Here is a 22,898-nt window from a genome sequence, read left to right on the forward strand (position 1 = left end):
CTATGGACATGAAATAGAGAATGCAGAGAGGTTGTACGATGATACCAATACCAAGGTCTGTGGACACCAGGTTGAACAGCAGAAGTTTTGAAGGCGGATGAAGAGTGCGTTCCTTTTTGAGAGCAATTAAGATAACTGAATTTCCCAACAAGATGGCAATCGAGAGAGGAATGTAAAGTGAAGAGATTGCTAAGGCTGCGTTTTTCTGTGTTTGGCTGCTTTGTCTGCGATCGCATATGGTTTGTTGAATGAAATCGTGAAGGACAGAACTTTCCTCCGAGAAATTCATTTTTTTTTTTTTTTTTTGCTTTATAGGACGCTGAAGCTTTGCTAACGGAAAAGTCATTTCTTTGTTGAAAATCCTCCTCTTTCCCCTCAGAGCAGGTGGTAGGTTGATGAAAGTCTGCCCACACTTCACCCAGCCTTACTAGTTAATCAATATTCCCGTGAACTTAATAAAGGGTTTATCTACAAACCCAAACAACGCAAAATTCACTGAGTCAACATGCGGTTCGCGTCAAAGATCTTTTACAATAGTTTGCAAGACGATATACCTTAGCCTTCTCGTAACAGCGATTGTTAATTCTCACAGTATATTCCAAATGCCAGCACATTTATTTTAAGGATTTTAGCCAACAAGGAAACTTGCAGAAGATACCGAGCCAATATCAGTGAAATAGAATTGAAGACGGAATTTAATAATACGTAAAGCAATAGGAGCTGTCATTTAACCTGACTTCAAAACGAAACCACCCCCTCGCATCCATCAAATAATTTCGGAGTTAAGGTGAACACCGCCAAATGTTTCTCCAACAGATTAACTCTTTTGATTGCTTGTATCACTGGTTTAACTCCAAACGTTCGTAAATGGTTGAGATGAGAGTCTTTTCCACGGTTAATTTTGGATACCATCTTTTCACTTATTTAAGTAAGGTATGTTAATCAACATAGCGTGATGGGTTATCCAAAAACAAATCATCAGGGAAGTCACTGACAAGATGCCAGCAAGATGCCAACATTCTCAAGAAAGTTTGCACTGACTTTGTCACACATCAGTCCTTCCTGTACTGCAAGACGAACTCAGTTTTTAAGTAAATGGTAAGTTAAGTTTTAAGCAGATGGTAAGTTAACTAGATTTTGCACAGGTATCTAGTTTGCTCACTAGTTGATCAACGATTTCAGTCAAAATTACATAGTGGAGCAAGGATAGTGCAATAGAGAGAGCGGTCTCCTCCCACCATTGTGGGCTGGGTTCAAATTCTCGATCCAACGCCACAAGTAGATTGACTTTGTTCTTGGCTCTTCCTTGCTTCGAGGGTCTTTCTCCGTGTTCTCCAGTTTTCCTCACTCCACAGCACTTAAAATTCAAATTTCACCTCAATGCACGAGTTCGTGAACTCTTCTGTGTTTGGTGAGTACATAAATAACGGGCGCCCTCCATTCGATAAAATATTCCGAATATTGAAATATTGCCGAAAATTTCCCGTGACCAATAGAACAGCATTCTCCGGAATTTTCCAGAGAAGAGGACAACCTTGCGCGAGGAATACCGAGATTTCTTACCAGGAATTTCCGTTGCGTTTGATTTTCCTGGCGGAATTTTCGGTTTATTTCGACAATTTTCGGATTTTCTAGAAACTTTCGCAGCAACTTTTCGTACCATTTCAGGTCCCCGTTTCGAAATTTTGCGGAATTTTTGGTAGAATGGAAAGCGCCCGACGTTCACATTCGTTTTATCATCAGCAACTACTTGCAGTTGTGAGTGGAAAATGTCAAAAAAGTATCAGCTTAGGTGGGCGCGTGACACTGATTTAAGGAGATATAACTCTGTATCTCTCGTTTCTCAATCCTGAAAACACAAGTGATAGCAACGATAACAACGCCTGTCCAAGATTAAAAAACTTGGCGTTTTAGAAAAGCTTAAATATTAGTATTGTCATCTTAAGGGCTAAAAATAGTAGCGTATAGAAAAGGACTTGTTTGCTGAAATCAGCTATGGAACACTGAACAAATACTTACTTTCTCAAGTTGTCAAACTGTCCCCATCGAGAATAACCTTGACGTACAAATAATACCTGTGACACACACGAGCGGCTCGGATTGTTACAAATTGCTACAAGTTACTATAATTTACCACTAAACGCGATAACAGTTATTACGGCTGAACGGTATAAATTGTGATTATCCAGCCTGGCTGGTAGTGAAAATAGTAGTTGTCTCTCTTTCTTTCAACCATTTGTTATTGCAGCACACAGGAATGCAGGTGCATAAGTAAATGTCGAACCTTCTTGGGCTAAATAAATTTCAATATTTAGAGAGGAAGCCATATGAGCTTTAGCTGGTTTTCATGCGGGTCTTCTATCCTGGTCGAGTTAGAATTTGGAAAAAGTGGTTGTCGTGGAAGGAGGAAAACCGGAGAACATGGAGAAAATCCCTCGGGGCAAGGCGAGAACCAACAACAAACTCAACCTACATATGGCACCTGGTCGGAATTAAACCCGAGCCCGTACATTGGTGTGGAGGCGAGCGCTCTCACCACTGCGCCATCCCTGCTCCCCATCAGGTGTCAGTTATCAGGTGCTTACACTACACGCTTTAGAGTTGGAATCAAGGAATCCCCTGCCATTCCCCCGGTCGAGCATTGCACTATTTACTAATCTGACTTCAGACCTGGGAATCAGGTTGATCTTGAAGAGGCGCTGTCCTGAATCTCTTAGGTTAGCCGCTGCTGACTTATTGTTCCCCACATTAAAAAAATTCTACTCAGTTGATTACAAATAACGCGCGATATCTGTATGGTTGGATATTTTGCCCAGGTACATATCTATTATCCCTGGAAATCGCAAGTGCACTCATGGTTCTCGTTCTTTGTTTTGCGATCTAAATCATTTGGTTTCTTAATAGTATTTCTTTCTATTTTTGGTCCAAATATTCGGTGTTAGAACTTTAACTATTCGTAACGGAACTGAATAATTTGCTCGCAGATGTTTTTATCTGTCTACATGTAGCTTTCCACAAGTAATATTGTTTTCGTAATTTTCAAAGATTACTCAAGGTATATCCTTTACTCAGTAAGGCTGGCGTTTAACGCCAAAAACATTATTCTTAACTAGTGTACGTACGACCTGCCAACCTGAGACATCTTGAAACAGTCAGCTAATGTTCCTAGCAATGTTTCCTCGTCAGTCGATCAGTAAATGATCGAAATAAATTGACATGACGCTCGCATTATGCACAGGAATAAGCTCCAGCCAAAATTAATTTTCAGTTCTTAGATAATTGAATTTATAATCCAATAACATACAAAGAAACTGTGTTTGAAATGTAGTTTTATTCTCCGCTTTCGGCTTTTGCATGCCTGACCAGAGATGCCTATCTCTGGGAACCCAGAGAAGACAAAGCCTAAGTTCATGCCAGTTGTATCATTGTTGTGGGCAAAAAGCTTGTCGGACGACCTTCTTTACTTCGTGTCTGATTTCTTTTATTTTCCAGCAGTAAAAAATCGGATTTAAAGACGAATTAAGATACACCACGGACGCCACAACGGCTTCTGAGACTAACAACCTCCTTCCCACTATGGCCACCGTAACTCTTACTACAGCGTAAGGAAGATAACATGAAATAAGAACAAGATGGAACACCAAGGCACTGGATACAGTCCTCTTGTATGTGGTACCGGTTTGGGAATTATTTTGATTCTTCGGCTGCCCTTGATCGGACAGGGAGACGGCTTGTACATAAACCGGTGTCCTCTGCTGACGAAGTGTGAAAAAAATTTTCAGGTAACAAAATGTTGGAGTCACCACGCTCAGTAATGTTAACGCACAACTTAAACTGAGGTAGACAAGCCTGTCTCCAAATACCAACATGCTGACTGCAATGCTCTGGAACCAAAAGAAGACGACGACCAGACCAACACGCTTGAGAGTTACAACTTGTCTGTACCTCATCTTCAACAGCAAGGCGAAAAGTCGGTCCACGCTTATTGCGGTCATTGTAGCCAATGACACTCCACAGAGGATCGTGGTTGCAATATACGATAGAGATGCGGCGATATAACAAACGTCCAAACGCCTGGCGACTAACGATAGTTGGTAAAGGACAAACGTCGGCTGTGCAATGACGCCGACGCAGAGATCTGTGGCAGCGAGACATCGAAACAAGAGCTTCGAGGGCGGATGGAGGGAAGATTCCTTGTGGAAAGCAATAAAAATGAGAATATTGCCTAAAGCAGCAGTGATCGAAAAAATGATATTGCAGGCAGAAACGACGACTCTTGCCATTAGCACGACGGAGTGTGACGTTTCGTTGGTCTGATCCTCCATGGCCGGGAAACAGAAGTCTCCAGCAAGGATCTGACTTGTATTATCCATAGTAAAATTTACTTCAGGTAATTTATCCGAAAATGAACAGTACAGTTCTATTCTTCGCTCCAAGTGTAACTGGCCGAGTCAAACAAAACAAAAAGTACATGCCACTTTATCTAGTTTGCCAAGGAAGTTTCAATCTGATGTAGACTTAACGTTTGACAGGGGCGTCTCTTAGCGAAGGAAAGTTTCTTTGTTTATAGTAAACAAGAAGGAAAGAAGTCATGGCACTTAATTAAATATTGTCGTTCGAATCAACACCTTTTTCATAACAAGAAAAACAGAAACAAATCATCCATTTGGTTAAGGCAATAGCGTTGTTATTTCTAAGGGCCAAAACAATGGTGCTTATTCCATTGCGTCAAGTAATCATTAGCAACCCGACAAAACTCGACAAAACAAAACGTTGTTACCGCAGTAGATACAGCTAACAATCTTTATTCCTGATGACACTGTTAAGAATTCTCGAAAAGCAACTTATCAATAAAGTTAAGAAATCTGGCTAATCTATTATATCGCGAATTTCGCACGCTCTTACAGTGTTACATGACTCCAAAATGGACGTTCATAGCGCTTGTATTGGCCGGCTAGCAATTGTTACTCATTTTTTCTTCCTTTTTAACCTCACCATTTGTTACATTTCATATTGAATTGTAAATTTGCGATCTTCTCTATCCTTACCGGTTGTAGAAAGTACAATTTCAGGTGTAAGCTGGGGCGGATCTAGGGGGATTCGGGGGTGTTCGGTGGAACCCCCTAAATTAGAGCAAATGAGACATTACAACACGTTGACTTGGCCTCAATATGCCGGAAATAAGCGGAAATCCCATATATTAAAATTTTCCCGGGGAGGGTGCCCCTGGACTCCCCTACAGGGGACAGCCTTAGACGGTCCCCATCTCGAAACCCCTTCTCTAAAAGCCTGTATCCGCCCCAGGTAAGTCTCCTCACTGTCCTCCGTTATCAGGAGAATTACGGCCAGCCAGTTGCCAGGACACTGAAATGAAGTTAATGATCGAGGAGTTTCTCTCCTGCGGCGCTCGCTCAGTAATTGGCGTCAAGCACGTTATGAAGTGTTACTTTCTAAACAAAACAAACACAAATATTTGTTTGGGATGGGAAATGCATCCATTGCCAGTTAGCGCTAATCGGTGTGATATGAACTGATAACAATTCACGAAAACGAGTAAAAACCAACCGTGCTGAAAACAAAGACCAAGTAAGACCTAAGAATGTTAAGCTTCATGTAGCAATAAAAATCTAAACGAAAGAAATACTAAGATCAACATGATTACGCTGTTTGTTTAAAGGGTTTTTTTTCCCGTAATATGCAAGACCTCCTTGATTTTTCAAGTCTGATTTTGAACGTTTTCGAGCCAATCAACGCTGGCCAATAACATCGAACTACCAAAGAACAGTTCACTGCAGACATTCTACTAACCTCCACTACCCTACCCCAACCTGCAGTTACTTGGCATGTCAAAACACATGCGGTCGATTAGTGCATAACACAAAGATATTTGAAGAGAAGATTGCTCTAGTACACCCATAAACCATCCACCAGAAAACTTAATATCAAGATTTCAATTTCTCATACACGTGCACCAAATACATCAATCAGGGAACTGAGGTGAGGAAACTAAATGGTCAGTGCACGTCATTCACCTTGAATTTTGAGAGTTCTTGCCTTGCCACTATTGTGGTAAGCATTTAACTCTCACAACTGTAAAATTCTGGGAAGACGTCACTACTACTTTTAAGCCTGGTTCTTTTATGCCGCCGACATACCTGGGACATATGAGAACATTTATCGCCAAATCATAATCTATCCCAGGCATTGACCGCCGGCTTGTCTGCGAAGTTGAGCTGAGTTCAACTTTGCAGGCAAGCCGGCGGTTGTCGGCGGTTGTCGGCGATGAAAATTTTTTATGTGAACATCACCTGCGGACGCAACGTACTCCAGTAAGACGATTCGATCCATATTTACAGGTAAAATGGTTGAAAATTGCGCAATTCGATTTGCATTTCGCGCAAATTTGAGTACGTCGGCGATCCATCACAGATGCGCTGGGGACCTACTGGGACAGATCGCCGAACGTTGTCAGTTGCAACCGTCGACTACGTCGCAGATAGGTCGGCGGGATATGAGAACCAGGCTTTAACTGATCTGATGTGCAAAGACGCAGCTGGGAAAACTGTATGTAGGAAAGTAATGTCAACTTTGCAAAGATTCTAAGTTCTCAGTTCAACCCATGAATTATCATTTTCCTATTTTCTTTGTCTCCCTAGTTGGTCCTAGCTGTTTGTCATGTATTGTGTTATTTAAGTAATCTGATAATATTTAATCCGCCTATATTAGCCCAATGCTACCAGCGGATCAGTTTTACATTTGTGTTAATTCTTAAATTGAATTGAAATAAAGTATGTGTGTGTGTGTGATATGTGTACAAATGTGTTACATCAGCAGGGGGCGTCACTGGTGTTACAGGTATGCATTATTTATAAGTGCTGTGACATGTATATTAAAGTAGACTTGTTGGTCATGTGCCATCTTGGTACACTGAAATGCAATGTTAAATTAATTAATCAAATTAAATTAAATGTTAATTTGATTAAGGCTGTCTGGATTCTATAAATCTAAAATAATAATTGTTGTTTGAGAGGTATTCTTTTCATTAAAAAAGTATATATATGTAACAAATACACCTCTCAAAGATGGATTTGAATTGCATAAGATACAAACTGAAACACAGGTATTTCATTTTACAGCAAAACGTCCGTTAAAAAAACAGTGACAATATTGTGATCCTCAATCAAGAAAACGAGAATGTGACATTACAATGGCCCTCTCACATGAATATAATTCCATAGACAATGAAGTTATCACCATAAAAACATTTATACATAATATATATGTGTAAATTATTATACATAATAGGTACCTCTGTACAATATGCTGATATTGGAACAATTATGCAAATATCAGTTAATACATATTTGAACATTCATTGTTATATGCTTATTGTTATAAAACACATGCAAATTAAAATAAATTATCCTTGTTTACATTGTTTAAGCAAACGGTCCCCCATACATACATGTATTCTTAATTAGCCTGTAAACCAAACCTCAAATTTTAAGAAGGAGTTAAGAAAAGCAAATTATGGGAAAACAGTTCAGAGACTGAAGTGCTGCAGGCTTTTCTATGGTTGAGGACTTCCATGACCAACATGTGCCCTCTTTCATTTGGAGTATATTTACAAGTGCAAAGGGTTGTACACACTTAATTAAAACCACATGGATTTTCTTTGCAGTCAGTGCAGAGAAACTGTCAAACTCCATGTATTCTTTCCTGTATTACAGGTTAGCAATAGAATGGCTAACAAACACGTCAACAAGACAGCCCAAAAACGTTTTTGCGGCCCTCTTCCTGGAGGCATCCTCAATCTTAACAAGAGGTCTCTGCCACCAAATAGAATTCTAAACTGCAAAGCCAATGTTACATGGCTGGTTGCAGAACCTCTCCAAATTTGTGCAGCTGTAACATTTTCCTGCGCAGAAACTTGTGACAAAAGGAAATAAAAAGAAATGGGGATGACTGTTACAATAGTATATGAGCCTGATATAACAATAATAATCCATTTTTTGACTGGACATGCAAGAGTTCCTATAGGGATGCCAGCAATATTTTATTTTTCTCTGTAGCAGTATAAGCAAGATCAAATTCCAGAAGGTCATTTGTAACTAGCAAATAACATCTAATGCTCTATTCTTTCACAACACCCACAAGTGCCGGTCTCAGTGTCCTTCCATGCAGTTTATATCCAACCTTTTCTACAATAGCAACAGTGCCTTTCTCTTTATCGGGAAGTGGAATCTGGAACAATGCTTCATGACTGTAGGGATCAAATTTTTCATCCAATGGGATGATTTTTTCAAGACCATTTTTTTGGAAAACTTTTTGTAATTGAGCTTCAGTCATTAAAAGCCCATCATACAAGTTCTTCAATGAATCATTCTTTTCAATCTCTTCCTTTGGAACACTTTCCGTTGCTTTTCCTAAAATGTCTGCAACTTCAAGCAGGTCTTTTGAGAAGGTCTGAATTCCAAACAACCTAGCTTCTTCTACTTGTTTCCTGCTGCGGGAGAGAATATTCTCATTATCAGCCAAGGAGCGTTTATACTTGTCCTGAAAAAGAAAACAACTGTCAGCAAGAATTTTTGTTCCATCAGTAGTGTTATTGATATTGCATCATCTGATTTTTGTTGCATCAGTAATGTTACTTATGTTAATACAAGTATTCATATTTGCTGATTCAGCAGTACAAATTTGGAGGGTACCTCTTTTAGACAGGAGGTCTACCGTCCTAAAATAATGAGGTAGATTCCTATCATTTTTTACTGCCCCTTTAAAAAACATGCAAAGTCTGTATGTACATTAACATCTGAAAAAGAATTGACTTGACTAAAGAATGCCAAACTTCACTTGTCCTCGATTCCTTTCTATGTAATTTTTGCAAACGTTTTTGGTATCAAACAGCCAATCATTACTTCTTTCTGATAGTTGTCCGAGAGAAAAATGAATCATAAATCTTTTTCTTACTCTGATTTCCAATATTTGATCAGCTCTACACCCTTAAAAAACCAGTAGTCTCTTTTTGCACCTTTTTAACCATACTTTTTATGTTAATTCAAAGCATGTTTTATTTTTTAATATTATTATTGAGACTCTATCATTCTTGTGACATAATAATAAACCTTTTTATATAATTCAAGAAAACTTCACACAAGTCCTCCTGTCTATATCTATGCATGTACCGGTACCTCCAAATGAATTCAGCCAAATATGATGAGAAAACACGTTCCCCTACTACAAAACTGGGTAGTTTGCAAAAAGTCAATTCAATTCAAAATTTTGCTAACTTAAATTTCATATTCACAGACTATTAAATTTTAGTGTAAATCTACTAGTGTTCTATCATGGATACTGTTCTCTGATTGGCTATGCTACTCTTCTGTTGTAGATAGTGATTAGCATAGCAGTGAGCACTTGTTAACAAAATGATGGCGGCTTTTTTACACCTTTGAAGTGACTGTGACAAGGATTTAGAAAAAGTTTTTAATGACTAATAGACTTATACTAAAACAATTAGATTACAAGCTCGAGATTTCTATCCGTGATAGTTGACTCAGGCTGTTTCCCTCATCAACTATCATGCGATAGAAATCTCGAGCTCACAATCTAATTGTTAAATGGACGACAAAGGATTTCAGGTTAAAACCTTGCGATTGCGATTTTATATTCACTGCCTATGGAACTGCGACCTACAGTAGCAGAACAGTTCAATGCTCACTCTGATTCAAAATCACTGACTAAAGGAATGCAGACCACTGTAGAGACAGCCTGTGGTTACAATTCAGTTCTTTATCATGTTTGCTTCATGTAGTCCCCTATTATTAACTATGGAACAGAAACTTTAGATTAATGTACTTTGAGAATTATGATGGGTAATTCTGGAGTTGTTTCCATTTCTTTTTTAAGGGAAGACAGTGCAAAATGCAGTCATAAGATGGATGTTGATCTTCAGCATTTGGGTGTTCTTGAAAGGTACAGTATCAAATTCGATCAGTGCCTAAGATGATGTAAGTTAACATTTTTTGGCATATAGTACGCAAAGTCATCGTGATATGACCAAATTACATGTTACCAGATAATTAACTTTGAACAGATATTGACATTCAAAGTTCTAGATCTGCTACATGTGTATTCAATTGAAATGCCGCCCTTTGCACCGCCCTTTGCACCGCCCTTTGCCACCCTTTTGCACCCGCATGGGGATGAGTGAGTGGGTAATTAAAATTACTGTATTTTCTAGCACACATGCTTTTAGTTTGAAAATTAATATATCGCAAGATCATGTCAAGTTTATTATTATCAGTGGATAATACGTAACTCAATGATCTCACAAGTTCTGACATACCTGAAGATCTTTTATTAAACTTTCCTTTTCTTTCAATAGACGATCGTGTTCACTTCCCTTTTCTTGCTCTCCAGATTCTGCTGCTTTCTTTTCAGCCTCAGACGTTTCCTGATCTACAGTCGCGTCGTCTTGTGATGAATTTCTGTCGTCTTTAGATGAATTCGATTTTGTGTCAGGACTTGACTGAGCAGAGCACAGCCTCAATCGAGTCCCAAATAATCGGGAGATTTGGGCATAATTCAGTGGTCTGAAATTCTCTGGCTGTAAAACAGCACTTCTAACGGCTACTATGGCAGATCTCAGCATCACTGGGATAGGAAATAACCTATAAAATAAGAAAAACTTTCGCTTTACTCCTTGCAAAGTTTAAAATTGCATCACTTCACGTGCGTATTTTTAAGCCGCCAAGTAACCGCTCCTATAGAGGCCGCTATTTCTACTGGGTACTTTTTGCCTTCGTCATGCCCCGGTCGCTTCCGGTTTCAGTGAAAAATTTTATAACTGTCCCCAAATTTATAGAAACAGCTCTATTCTTTAAATGAGAAACCAGAAACTGCAAGGGACCGCATACGATAAACGCTACCAACGTAGGATCTACAAGAGATCTGATCAGCCAAAAAATATATAAAGACAAACAATAGACTGCAAGACGTTTCGAGACACCAATATGACAAGAAGATCGCAACAGTGGACAGCTGTCTCGTCCTTCTTGGAACTCGTCAGCACTGTGCAGCGAAGATATGTAACGCCAGCCCAAGAACCAACGCACATAAATTGCAAAATGACCCGTTCACTATATCAAGTTCCGTACTTTGAGTCACGCGCCCCGAAACACGCGTTACCACATCACGTGTTTCGGGGCGCAAGGAGACAAAGTGTAACGGTTGTTGTCTCGAAAAGCACGTCCAGCCACATTTATTTTTTGCTTTTCGAGACAGCAATCGCTCCAAAGCGTTTCAAAGCAATAAAAAAATTTATTTTGTTGATCAAATTTCATGGGTGTGAAACAGGCGCGGAGCGAGGAAAATGGTAACCAATTTCCGAACTCAACGAGCTCCGAAGGCGCTAGCCTGCGTGGCAGGCCGTAGAAGGGAGGGAAAGGGTCAAAATGAGCGCGAGAGGATCGAGCACGCTTCGATGGAGGTCCCCTACCATCACGCGCTTCGCGCGCACGTTTTTTCCCTTTTCCCTCCCCTTCCCCGCAGGCTATGAAGGCGTAGGCGCAAGCTTCTAGAAGGGTCCGGGGCCATGTTTCCTCAGGAGTTGTTTTTGATTTTAACTCCCAAAAGTCCCTTTTCCTGGGTTTCTGAGCCTTTCTGAAAAATGTGACCGATTTGCGCAAAACGGGAAACCGGTGTTGATCCGCGCCTGTGAAGTTTCCTGAGCTGATTTATTTAGCTCTGAAACCTGTCCCTGGAGGACTTTGACAGTTTTCCATCACATGCCCATCTGTACCGATTTGAGTCTCAAAACAATTATCTCACTTAAGAAATCAGATCAGTGAAACTTTTATTTTTTGGTGCAAAATTTCTGAACTCTGGAAACACGCTCTACACGTTCAAAATCATTCAGAAGCTTTAAGACTGAAAAATATGGTAACCTTTTAAATCACCCGAATTAAAACGGAGCATGCAGATGATGATGACGATGATGGTCAGGGACGGCGGAGCCTGGGTGGCTGGGGGGCTAAAATTTCAAACAAAAAGTACATAAAATTATAATTTTACAAATATGCCCATACCCGAGCGCCTTTAAATCTCCGCCCCCAATTCAAAATACGCTTCGCCATGCCTGATGATCTCGATCTGAGCAGCATGTCTGGCGTGGCATTAATGAAGTTTATTTTTATTTTTAAATCATCATTGTTATTATATTATTATTATCGACATTATTACTATCATTATCATCATCATCATTATTATTACTACTACTACTACTACTACTACTACTACTACTACTACTACTACTACTATTATCATTCCATCATATCGAGAGACCTGAGAAAGATTATACCCGCTGAACAGGCTGAAATGTTCTGATGAAACGCTTGAGTGAACCAAAACAAGAAGAGGATAAATTTGCATGACTTTTTGGCATCACAGAAAGCAAGTCGGCGATCGCCTAAACCTTTCTACAGATTACTTTTAGTTTTCAAATTTTTGAATTGTTTTATCGAAATTTGACAACGCTGCGCCACCCAATCAGGACCTCCAAAATATTGTCCTTGTTTAAAAGAGCGCCAAAACAGTTTTTACAGTTCTATGTGTCAGCGGACACCCCCAATCAGACAAGAAGAACGCGGGCATCCCCGAACTCAAGAAAGTTCGAAAACTTGGAGAGGGCTTGGAGAAATAGTCGTGTATTTTATCATGTCTAATCCAAGTGTAACTCCAAATAAGATCAGGAAGGTTGACCCTGTGGACGGAGCACAAAATTCGCACTCCGATCAGCAAGAAATCATCGAAGAAATCAATGCTGTGCAGAATCAAATAGACGCGCTAAATGAGCAAGCGTCCGAGGAGATTTTAAAGGTTGAACAGAAGTACAACCGACTAAGAAAACCACACTTTGAACAGAGAACAGACCTCACAAGGAGGATACCAAATTTCTGGATGACGGTCGTATCCTTTTGATATTTACAAATGCCAGCAAAATTAAAGAGGTTTGTATTATCCGCAGCTGAAGACCTGTGACATGTTGCCTGGAACTTTTTAGCATTCTAATGGCCTTGAATGATGATCTTTATTTATTACCTTGGATTGAATTGTTTCGTAATCTTCTGTCACTAAGCAGAATTTAAGTTAATTATTTCAATTTTATTACGTTGTAGATGTTCTACACGAGAAGATTGTTTGTAAAGTTAGTTTACTGAATGAACAATATTATTAATGCACGGCCCGTCTAGTTTATATTTGTACTGTTCGAGTAACGCAATGAGATTATCATATCCCGTAAGATTATCCACAGATTTCGATCACCTACTTATAACGTGTTTAAGACATCTGTTAAAGTTGATTTTTTTCTAAAATGAATTGATAATGCGTTCCCGTCTTGTTTCTGGGTAGTAATCTCTGACCACAATGTTAATTTTGGCTATTTTTATTTCGAGGTGACTCTAACGTACCCCATTAACTAACTACGGGGGATTAAATTTTTGAAGAAAATAGTCATGTAGACTTTTTGTTTTTAAATCTGTATTTGAACTTGTCCAACCGGGCTAACCTTGCCAAATGTGAAGTCTTTGATTAGTCAGGGGAGATGCAAGGCGAAATTTCAGTGATCTTTGGCAGAGTCAACTTTGACTAACGAAACAAAATGGAGGTGAACCAGAACAACGCAATCCTAGTGCCCAGTCCCCATCATAACCATTCTCGGTCATTAAAGGACAAATGCATGCCGGTTTCAGTTTGCTGCAATTATTTTTTGCAATCAATGCAATTTATCATACTCCTTTTTTCATGTTCTGACTTGATATCCAAATTTCCCTTGAAATTACACAGAATAATACAGTAAACAGCAGTAGCCAGCAGTAGACATATAAGAACAAGTGGATCAAGAACATCAAGCTGAAAGTTGGCCAATATAAAGTAACATATTCAGCCTGATAAAAAAGCATGTTTTTTATATAAAAAGGAAGAGGATGCCAGAATAAGGAAGCACTCATATTAAAGTACCATGGTATTAAATTACTAATTAACAATTAGATTATGAGCTCGAGATTTCTATGAGGTCACAGTTGATGAGGCCAAAGGCCGAATCAACTATCACCTCATAGCAATCAAGAGCAAATAAACTAATTGTTTTAGTAGAATTCTTACTAAAATATACTTGAAATGACAGCTTCCAATTATTTATTGACATATAATTAAACTTTGCGCCTGGAAAAGATAGTTCAGATTGAATTGCTATTTAAAATTGAAGTTGTATGTGCACGCGCATTAGTTTTTTCAATAATTCCAACTTTTTTGAATGTCAAGAAACCATAAATGTCCTTCGTTTAGACTTCTAATTAAATTATTCATTTACATCAAAAACTTTGGAAAAATGAAAAAAACTTTGCCATTTCCTAGACGAACTCTAGCCACTGCACACTAATGGCTGATAGTGTTGAATGGCTCAGCCAATCAGATTGCAGCATTTGCATTAGTATACAAGTAGAATTCTACTGATAGTATTTAGTTGTTTTGATTATTATTTTAACTTTTTTTTAGTGTACATATAGGTATTAAAACATCGTATGTTAATTAAACCTCTAGTAATGTATAATGTATAGTATTTCTGAAACAAATTTTAAGGACATTTTAAGAACACTTTCAGGCTGATTCCTCACTAAGCACCCAGTAAATAAGAACTTGATCAGCCTGAACCCTGAAATCATAGGTTGTTATACGTGGATGTTTACTGCATTATGATAGTCAGAAAAAACTGGAAGAACAATTTCCTTGACATATTGGTGCACAGTTTATAAATCATCCCCAGATGCAAATGTGGATTGATGAAGAGGATGAGGAAGCTCTACAGTACATGACATTTCTAGAAGTTGAAGAGTTTGAAGACATCAAGTCCGGGTACAGAATAAAGTTTGTAAGTGTTCCCAATTAGAGTAGCCTCCTACCTAGGTGCTCTTAATGCTCGTTGCACACTCTTTCTCCTTTGTTGGACTGTTTACAGTCTTTGCTATGTTGTATTTCTAAATTTCTTTAACTGATTATGTGGATGTCTTTTTTTTCTAACTGAATGTGTTTCTTTCGGCAAACTTAACTATCAATATAATACTCTTGAACCCAGTTTTGTGAACGTAACTATATAAAGAGGAGATGCTTACATGTATTTACTGAGGCATCAATTTATAAGACTTACCAGAATTTCATAATATACGACATATGTATGATATATATATTATATTATATCTTTGGAGGGAGATCACACCTTGTAGTTTGGTAACTTTTGCATAGGGACTTTCCCCAAGCTACTGGCCAGTATTTTGCACTTCACAGTCATACATCTTAATGAGGGGGGCGTTTTGATTTGCAGTTTTGCAGTTTTGGCTATTTTTACATCGGTTTTTCAGTTTTTGTACCAAAAAGCTTCAGTTTTTTGGTTTTAGTGTTCATTGTGGTTTGCAGATTTTCCGATTATTTGGTTTTCGATTTTCATAAAAAATACTGGCGGGTTTTTGGAATTTGTATCTGATGTGGTTTTTGGTTTTTCCTATTTGGGTTCTGGTTTATCTTCGATCTTAGCACCACCACTGATCTTGAAAAGCCATGAAACACAAAAGTTATTGGGACGAATGCATATGCTCCTCTTGTCACCATTGTATCAGATTGATTAGGGTTTTGATAATTGGGATGTGAAAATTTATTGGTTTTGATCAAATTTTGTTGCGGTTTTGGACGATTTTTTTATGGATTTGCAGTTTCTATAGACCCCAATGCCCTCCTCCTTTACCTTAAATGTTAATGTTGCCCAATTACACCTTTGAGGTGTTTGAGAGGTAAGAAAGGCTTTGTCAATACATATACTCTGATTCTCTTCTCAAGGTTTGTGGGAAGATAAGTGAGGCTTTACACTCTACATGTAGTGTGCACAACCCAAAGCCATGAAATAATGTGCCATATTAAGCCTGCAATGCCACTATCACACTATTCCTTTGTTTGTTTTTATTACTGTGTCACCTTTTGCTCCATTGTATAATGTGCTGCCTTTGTAAAATATCTAAAACTAAAGCCTAAGTGATATTCTTCTATCATCTTTGAAGGGTTTTGCAGAAAATCCATATTTTACCAATGAAGTCCTTTATAAAGAGGTCATTCTTAATGAGCATTGTGACCAGTCAACCAGGGCTACTCCCATCAAGTGGAAAGCAGGAATGGTAAGAAGTATTCTAACCTGTAATTATGTTTAAATATACGTAACTACATTAAAATGCAGTCCACTGACAAAAGCTAAGTAATTTCAGCTGTGAATTGTCCAAGGGAATTATACCCAATTAACATACAGATGTTCATTTTCTCCCATGTACTAAGTTTGCACAGTTTTCATAATTTTGATTTGGCTATTATTTGTACTATATGCTATATGATACAGTATATGATTGATTAATTGATCCATCCATCCATCCAGCCATCCATCCAGTCAGTCAGTCAGTCAGTCAGTCTGTCCGTCCGTCCGTCCGTCCGTCCATCCGTCAGTCAGTCAGTCAGTAATTGACTGTGTAGTTGTTAATTTGTTTCTGTACAGCCTCATTCCTAACACTTTTTTGAATGTTTTACATGTATGCCACGACAGGACCTGACTCAGCGGTACAATCAACAGAACATGTTAAAAGGACGGAAGAGGGGCCATGAAGAACCCCAAAGTTTCTTCAGCTGGTTCACAGACCAGGATTCTGGAGATGAGTTAGGAGAAACGATTAAAGATGAAATATGGCCAAACCCTCTTCAGTATTTCTTGGTATGTTGTGTAGTGTGACCAGTAGTTCATGTAAGATAAATTAACAAAGTAGACTGTCGTGCTTGTTCTTCATCAAAGAAGTGACAAGCCAAGTTTAAAATTTATCTCTTGCAACAAAATGATATATTTAAGTGATGTCCTGAGGTAGATTTTAAAACGTCTTGTCGCACTTGAAGGTAAATTTCAAATTGTTTCATAACCTGTTGTCAGAAGTATTTTCTCAAAACCTGACACAATGCATCGAACACTGCTTTCAGTAAACTATGCCTCATATTACTTTGTACTAGACTACAGTAAAAAAAGAATTAATGATAGTAATAGTTTGCTTCCTGTGTCAGTATGAAGTGTCTTAGGGTAAAATGATTAAGAATGGTTGCCGACATATTCTAGGGAACTTCAAATAGTGGACTTCAGGAAGAGAATGAGGAAGATGAAGAGGATATTGACGAGGATGAGTCAGAGGATCAGGTAGTTAATGTATATGCTGTTGAGAATAGCTTAATATGCATTTAATATTGAAAAAAAATTCTGCTAAGTCTCGGTCTCCTCCATTTATCATTTCCAGTGTGTGTCAGCACATTCTGAGTGCAAAGTGCCTTGAACTTACAACCACAGCCTGCTTAGTGTAAGATGCTAGTCTCCCTTTATTTCTTATAAACAGGGCAAGAGAATTTCTGGAATTTCCTTGCTTCGACCCTCAACATTAAATTTTGTCACTTACAAAAACCAGTTCACCACTGAAAGTGTTCTGTGCACAAATATTTGTATACCTGTATGGTCCTCCTCACCTCCTAAAATAAGCAGAATGATACACTCTGCAATGCAGGTTCTTGAATTATTACAGAATCTACTCACTACTCATCTGAGTAGTAAGTAGATCAATTAATAATAAATTATTAGCTAAATTATTCAATGTTTTTATGCTACAGTGCACAGTATTACTCGATAGACCTTTCCAACTTGGGTGATTTGTTTTCCCATTGTGGTTAAATGTAATTTAAGCTAAGTTAAACGCGAAACAATGCTGGTCAGCAGCCTTCCCCTGTTTTGGACATGCGCAGTGGTGTGGGGTCTGCTGGGGGTTGTGTGGCATGTGATCTTTTAATTTCTAGAAAATTGTTCTTTTATCCATCTAAAATTATTACTCATTCATATACACATAACTGTTTGAAAATTTGAAAGCAAGAATTCTCAAGAGCGCCATCACATAGTATGAAATGGGGCAACAAACTGGCCAAGCTAAAGAGGTCTATTGACTGATCAATTGATTGTTTGACTGATTGATTGAATACCTAGCACTTTTAGTATTTTCCCAGTTACATAGGTTTTTACTACAAGATCATCCTTGTGCATGTGGCATAACAGGCAACGATCCTTTGAAAGTCTGTGTAGAAATCATTATTCTGGACACAGGATTAAGCAGACTGGGTTCAAGTCCTGGCCAGTGTCATTGCTCTTCGGAGAGGGGCACTTTACTCAAGCAGTTCCTGTCTTCACCCTGCCGTGTACAGCTGTATGCATGGGCTCTTTCAAATTCAATGCTGAGGCAGGCGTAATCCAGTGACAAATAGGCATCTCATCTAGAGGGGGGGTGGGGAGTAAGAATAATCCTAGCTGTAGTTGCTTAATGCTAATCAAACAGGTATATGCCCCAGCCTGATAACTCATAAGCCACTTAGGATTTAAGATAGACTTGCATTAGTAACCTTTACTGTCCTATTGCATCTGAAGCCTTTGGCCCATGTCTGTCAACAGGATGATGTAGTTGTGGTGGATGACGGGGAAGACGACGACGAAGGAGACGAGGAAGAAGGAGAAGATGAGGAGGAAGAGGATGATGATGAAGAGGAAGAGGAGGAGGAAGTGGTTGTTGAGGAGGGAGAAGAAGAAGATCTGGCGGAAGGAGAGGAAGGTGAAACACCAGTAGTGTACGAGCTAGAAGAAGAGGAGGAAGATGTTGATGAAGACGCTGAGCAAGCGGTAAGCGTAGAAAAAGCTATTGGATTATTAAAATAGTCCGCTTGCAACGCAGGCTAGGAAGAGAAGGAAACCGTGAAGACTTGAAGACTTACATTGAAGACTCACATGTTGACAGAGTCGACCGTATTGCTCGCCCTTGAACTGTCTTGAACGACGCTTTTTCTTTCCCTTCCCGCCCTTTTCTTTTTTTTCTTTTTGCGATCAGCCATTATTAAAATTACGATGAATATAACTAACTGTTAAGTGGGGCTTGGCCATAGTAACGGGTCAATGCGCCCGATGTCAGTTCGCCCGGACTAAAAGTCCCCGCGCCCGAACTGAGAGGTCAAAGAAGGATGTGTTAATTTTTCTTTCTTCAAGCTAAACGAACGAAAAAGACAGCATTATGGGTATAATGAAACAAAAGTACTTACAACATGCCCATTTCTCGTTCTTTGACCCATTGACCACGGAGCTGACAGTCGTTACGAACCGACTATCCGTCTGCACGAAACTGACTTTCGGGCGAAACGACAGCATTTCTTGGCCCTCGTCGCCCGAGAGTCATAATTAACAGTTCCCTTTGAAAATCATCAGCCCGCTGTCGAGGATGATTTATAATGGATTATTAGAGGAGGAAAAGACATTTAATGTGGAACGTATTGGTCTTGTCTTCTTCTTAAGGATGATCAGGTTCTTCTAGACCCAGAGGGCGAGGAAGACGACGACGACGACGACGACGAAGACGAGGGAGTTGAACAAGACGATGACGAGGAGGGAGAAGAAGGCGAGGATGATGAGGGTGAGGAAGGAGAAGACGACGACGATGACGAAGGAGAAGAAGAAAAGACAACAACGGAATGACGAACTACTCTTTTTACGTGTATTTAATATATATCATGAACTGAGACGAACATGGCAGATGCTTAAGTTTCACGCTCTAGCCAAAGTAACTTTTCCCCCTTACTATAGAACTTACGCTCGTAGTTTTTGTTTTGAGTTAGCAAACCACATCTCACTGTTTTATAAAATTCCTATTTTTATATGTAGTTTTTCACCACGTTTGCCTCCGTTGAAGAGGTTTGCGTGACCTGTTTGGCGTGATACGAATGCACTGTGTATAGTCACGAGTCACACCAACTGTCTGTGTTGAATCGTTAATCCCAAAAGAAATACTTACTAGTTAATACCTCCTGAAATCTTAACTCTGTTGATCGCGGATTTCTGAATAGGCAACACTTGACATTCATCCCAGAGTTAATGGCATGTGTAAATAAAAGGTGTGATGATTATCCGAGAGAGGTACATGTCATCCCAGGAATGCTCGTTATCCCAGGGATGTGTTTGTCATCCCACATCCAATCTATCTTGGGGATGTGTGTTACCCCAGGGTTACGCATGTAATCTCAAAATTCCCAGGTATGGGGATGCGGATCAGTGTAAGGATTTCGATGACCTGCGTTGACGAAAACTAGGACATTCGTGAATAACTTTAAGTGATGCCGTTTGTGTTATCGAGACAGTGTTAGAATGACCAGTGTCAGTATATCAGATAGATTGGCCAGTGTTCTTATGGCTTTTGTAAAATTATTCACTAATCAGAAAAGAACTACACAAGTAATAAAATTAACCAATCACAAGCACGAAGAAGCGCGGGAAAACATGTGACCAGCGACAAGCGAGGGCAGGAAAACACGTGACTGAGAGCAAGTTGTTATAAATAGTAATCGCGATTGGTTTTGTTAGCTGTGATTGGTTAAAGTAGATTGTAAGAGTTTCTTCAGCCAATTTATATCCAGCTCGAGTTCAGCAAGTACAAACCAAGCAGACACGATTATTTTCGCTATTTTATTCCAAAACCACTCGCCTTCTATTCATCGAAGACATTCTTGGCAATGTTTTCTGGCTCTCGAGTTATAAAGCATTGTTAACTCAAAGCCCGAAATTCTCTCGGGATTTTGAATTGAATAACTCTTAGTTGCTGTCTGGTGGGTTTTCGCTATTCTGAGCTGTTTCCCTTAAGTCATTTCCGGAGCACGATATTCATAACACTAATGTGAATACCTAACAGAGTTATACACGCGGCACTGGCATCGTGTGATTGCCATAACTTATTGTATACTTTTATTGATTTAAAATAAAACTGAAGGTTTTAATACAACTGCATACGAGTTTTGTTGTGCGTCTCAAAGAGTTTTCTCATTATGCCTGAAACATTTCCACCAAAAGCCCACATAGCATCCCATGGCCTAATTTTAACGGGAACTGCAAGTACCACAATCAAGTGCAAGACACGATTTCGTTTTTTGCTTTATGCGAGGTGAGCAATTAACAGAAAAATTCAACAGCAAAATACGGAGAATGGAAACCTTATGTGGGAAACCTTTATATTTTCTACCGAGCTTTCATGTTTTGTTCAAGTGATCCATTTTACATTAAACCTTATAGTTTACAGACAACTAATAGTCATTTGCCTCGTCACCAGAACTCAATTTGGGATTTTACTCTCGTTTGGGCGCTCAGGACAGAATGCAGATGAATTCTAAAAATAACGCGGCCACTGACAGACAAGATCGATCAGACATGATATTTTCAAGCTCACTATAGCTCATTTAAGCAAGGTATCTTATCAGGTAAAAATTTATTGAGCGTATGTTATCAAGCTTTCTTTATATCTGCCTTGGGAAGGTTTTCCTCCTTCCTATTTGCGATTGTGGTGGTGTTTTAAACCGTTTTCACAAAATTCGTAGCCTCCTACCAAACAAGGCCTTAAACAGAACCCACTTTATTTCTCTGAAAGAAATTACACTTTAAAAATAGCAAAAGTAAACAAAGAAATACAGTAACGAGGCTTTTTTTTACACTTACATATGAAAAAAACTTAAAAATGAAGAACGTAAGTAAATAAAAGTATTTTTACACATTAAGAAAACACTCAGTTTCTCCTTGAAAATTGGATCTAATTGAAGAACTTGTCCATCCATGCAAACTTAAAAACGTTACTAAACGCTGACATTTTAACGATTTCAAAGAGATCCTCCGAACATCAAGATGTGAAACCTCCGCCTTCCCAGTTTTGAGGAAAGTTAAAGTTGTACACCGCCAATGTCGCGTTCTTGGTATCGTTGAAAAGTTTCAATTTAGTTAAGGTGACACTTTCAATTTACGATAACGTCGTACCGGCCTTTGTGGATAGACAGACACCAATTCATAAGGACACCTCGCGAATTACACAGACAACACTTGTGTCTCTACAACTACTACTAACGTATTTCAACTGTCTTGAAATACAGAGACATGCTTCATACCGCAAATGGCAGTTCTTAAGGTAAACCAGCTAAAGTTTCGATAGTAAGCCATGAAACGCTACAATCGACCCAAAATATTGTCATTCATCATTAAAAATACTAATTGATTTTAAAGAGCCCCTTCTAAAAACACATAGATCCCATATCCCACGTTACCCCATCGTCGAAAAATAAGTAAATGGCTATTTGTTGTAAATATTCACTGAAAATAAATACTTCTCACCGTTGAAGGCCTCTGAGGACCTCTCTGAGGTGATACCATTGACGGAATATTCTAAAACTCGCTAGAGCAACATCAAGAACTTGTTTGATTCCTCGCTCACAATCACGTGCTATTATGGAACAAATACACTATAGCTAACTGATACAGTTTGTAAGAAATAGCAAATCAAAGGGAAGATAGTTACCAAAAGATCTAAAATCGTACCAGTGTGGACATTTGCTTGCTCATTATCTTGAAACGCCACAAATATTTAGAAATTTTACATTAAGAGCACTGAAAAATACTCTACATTTTAACTTAATATATTAATAGTGATTACTAACTATACCATTTAAAATTTAAAATTAATCTAATCCAACCTTTGTATTCCTTATACTATATACATTAATTATTACATAAATTATGTTAAATTATACAAATTATGCATTCTCGTAGTACAGATGCCTTTGATTTTAACATCCTTATGTCTGTGAGGAAGTTTATTAGATTTTCAAGCAAATCCGAAGGAAACACCTTGTTCCTTTGCTCTTTACGGATCCGCACCCTTTAATTGTGTCCCTGTTTTAAGCTTCCTCTTCTTGACCTGAGAAGAAAGGCGAACCAC

General features: G+C 38.8%; 4 protein-coding genes across 5 annotated transcripts in view; 1 reads left to right on the forward strand and 3 right to left on the reverse strand.

Moving 5' to 3' along the window:
- Positions 1–3,422: 3,422 nt before the first annotated feature.
- On the reverse strand, positions 3,423–4,373 carry LOC110064200 (adenosine receptor A3-like). The gene has a single exon (XM_020771205.2). The coding sequence runs from the start codon at positions 4,371–4,373 to the stop codon at positions 3,423–3,425; it is 951 nt and encodes a 316-aa protein (XP_020626864.2).
- A 3,658-nt stretch (positions 4,374–8,031) lies between these two features.
- Positions 8,032–10,750, reverse strand: LOC110064293 (grpE protein homolog 1, mitochondrial-like). The gene is made up of 2 exons (XM_020771331.2): positions 10,349–10,750; positions 8,032–8,556 (listed from the first exon to the last, which is right to left on the reverse strand). Exons 1-2 carry the CDS (start codon positions 10,652–10,654, stop codon positions 8,134–8,136), a joined length of 729 nt encoding a protein of 242 aa, XP_020626990.1. The 5' UTR covers positions 10,655–10,750; the 3' UTR covers positions 8,032–8,133.
- A 1,862-nt stretch (positions 10,751–12,612) lies between these two features.
- Positions 12,613–20,924, forward strand: LOC110064152 (protein SET-like). Its single transcript, XM_020771159.2, has 7 exons — positions 12,613–12,969; positions 14,810–14,932; positions 16,110–16,223; positions 16,640–16,804; positions 17,195–17,272; positions 18,560–18,784; positions 19,448–20,924. The coding sequence occupies exons 1-7, from the start codon at positions 12,718–12,720 to the stop codon at positions 19,625–19,627; spliced, it is 1,137 nt and encodes a 378-aa protein (XP_020626818.1). The 5' UTR covers positions 12,613–12,717; the 3' UTR covers positions 19,628–20,924.
- Positions 20,925–21,532: 608 nt separating this feature from the next.
- The window catches only part of LOC110064199 (kinesin-like protein unc-104), a 34,327-nt gene continuing 32,961 nt past the window's right edge, over positions 21,533–22,898 (reverse strand). For both annotated transcript variants that reach the window (XM_089274590.1, XM_089274589.1), the window contains exon 55: positions 21,533–22,877. In XM_089274590.1, the coding sequence (XP_089130716.1) occupies positions 22,841–22,877 (37 nt within the window). In that variant the 3' untranslated portion in view covers positions 21,533–22,840. The remainder of the gene's footprint in view (positions 22,878–22,898) is intronic.

Source organism: Orbicella faveolata, unplaced genomic scaffold, assembly GCF_042242905.1.
Source record: "Orbicella faveolata isolate gen_17 unplaced genomic scaffold, um_ofav_v1 contig_36, whole genome shotgun sequence".
Lineage (NCBI taxonomy): Eukaryota > Metazoa > Cnidaria > Anthozoa > Scleractinia > Merulinidae > Orbicella > Orbicella faveolata.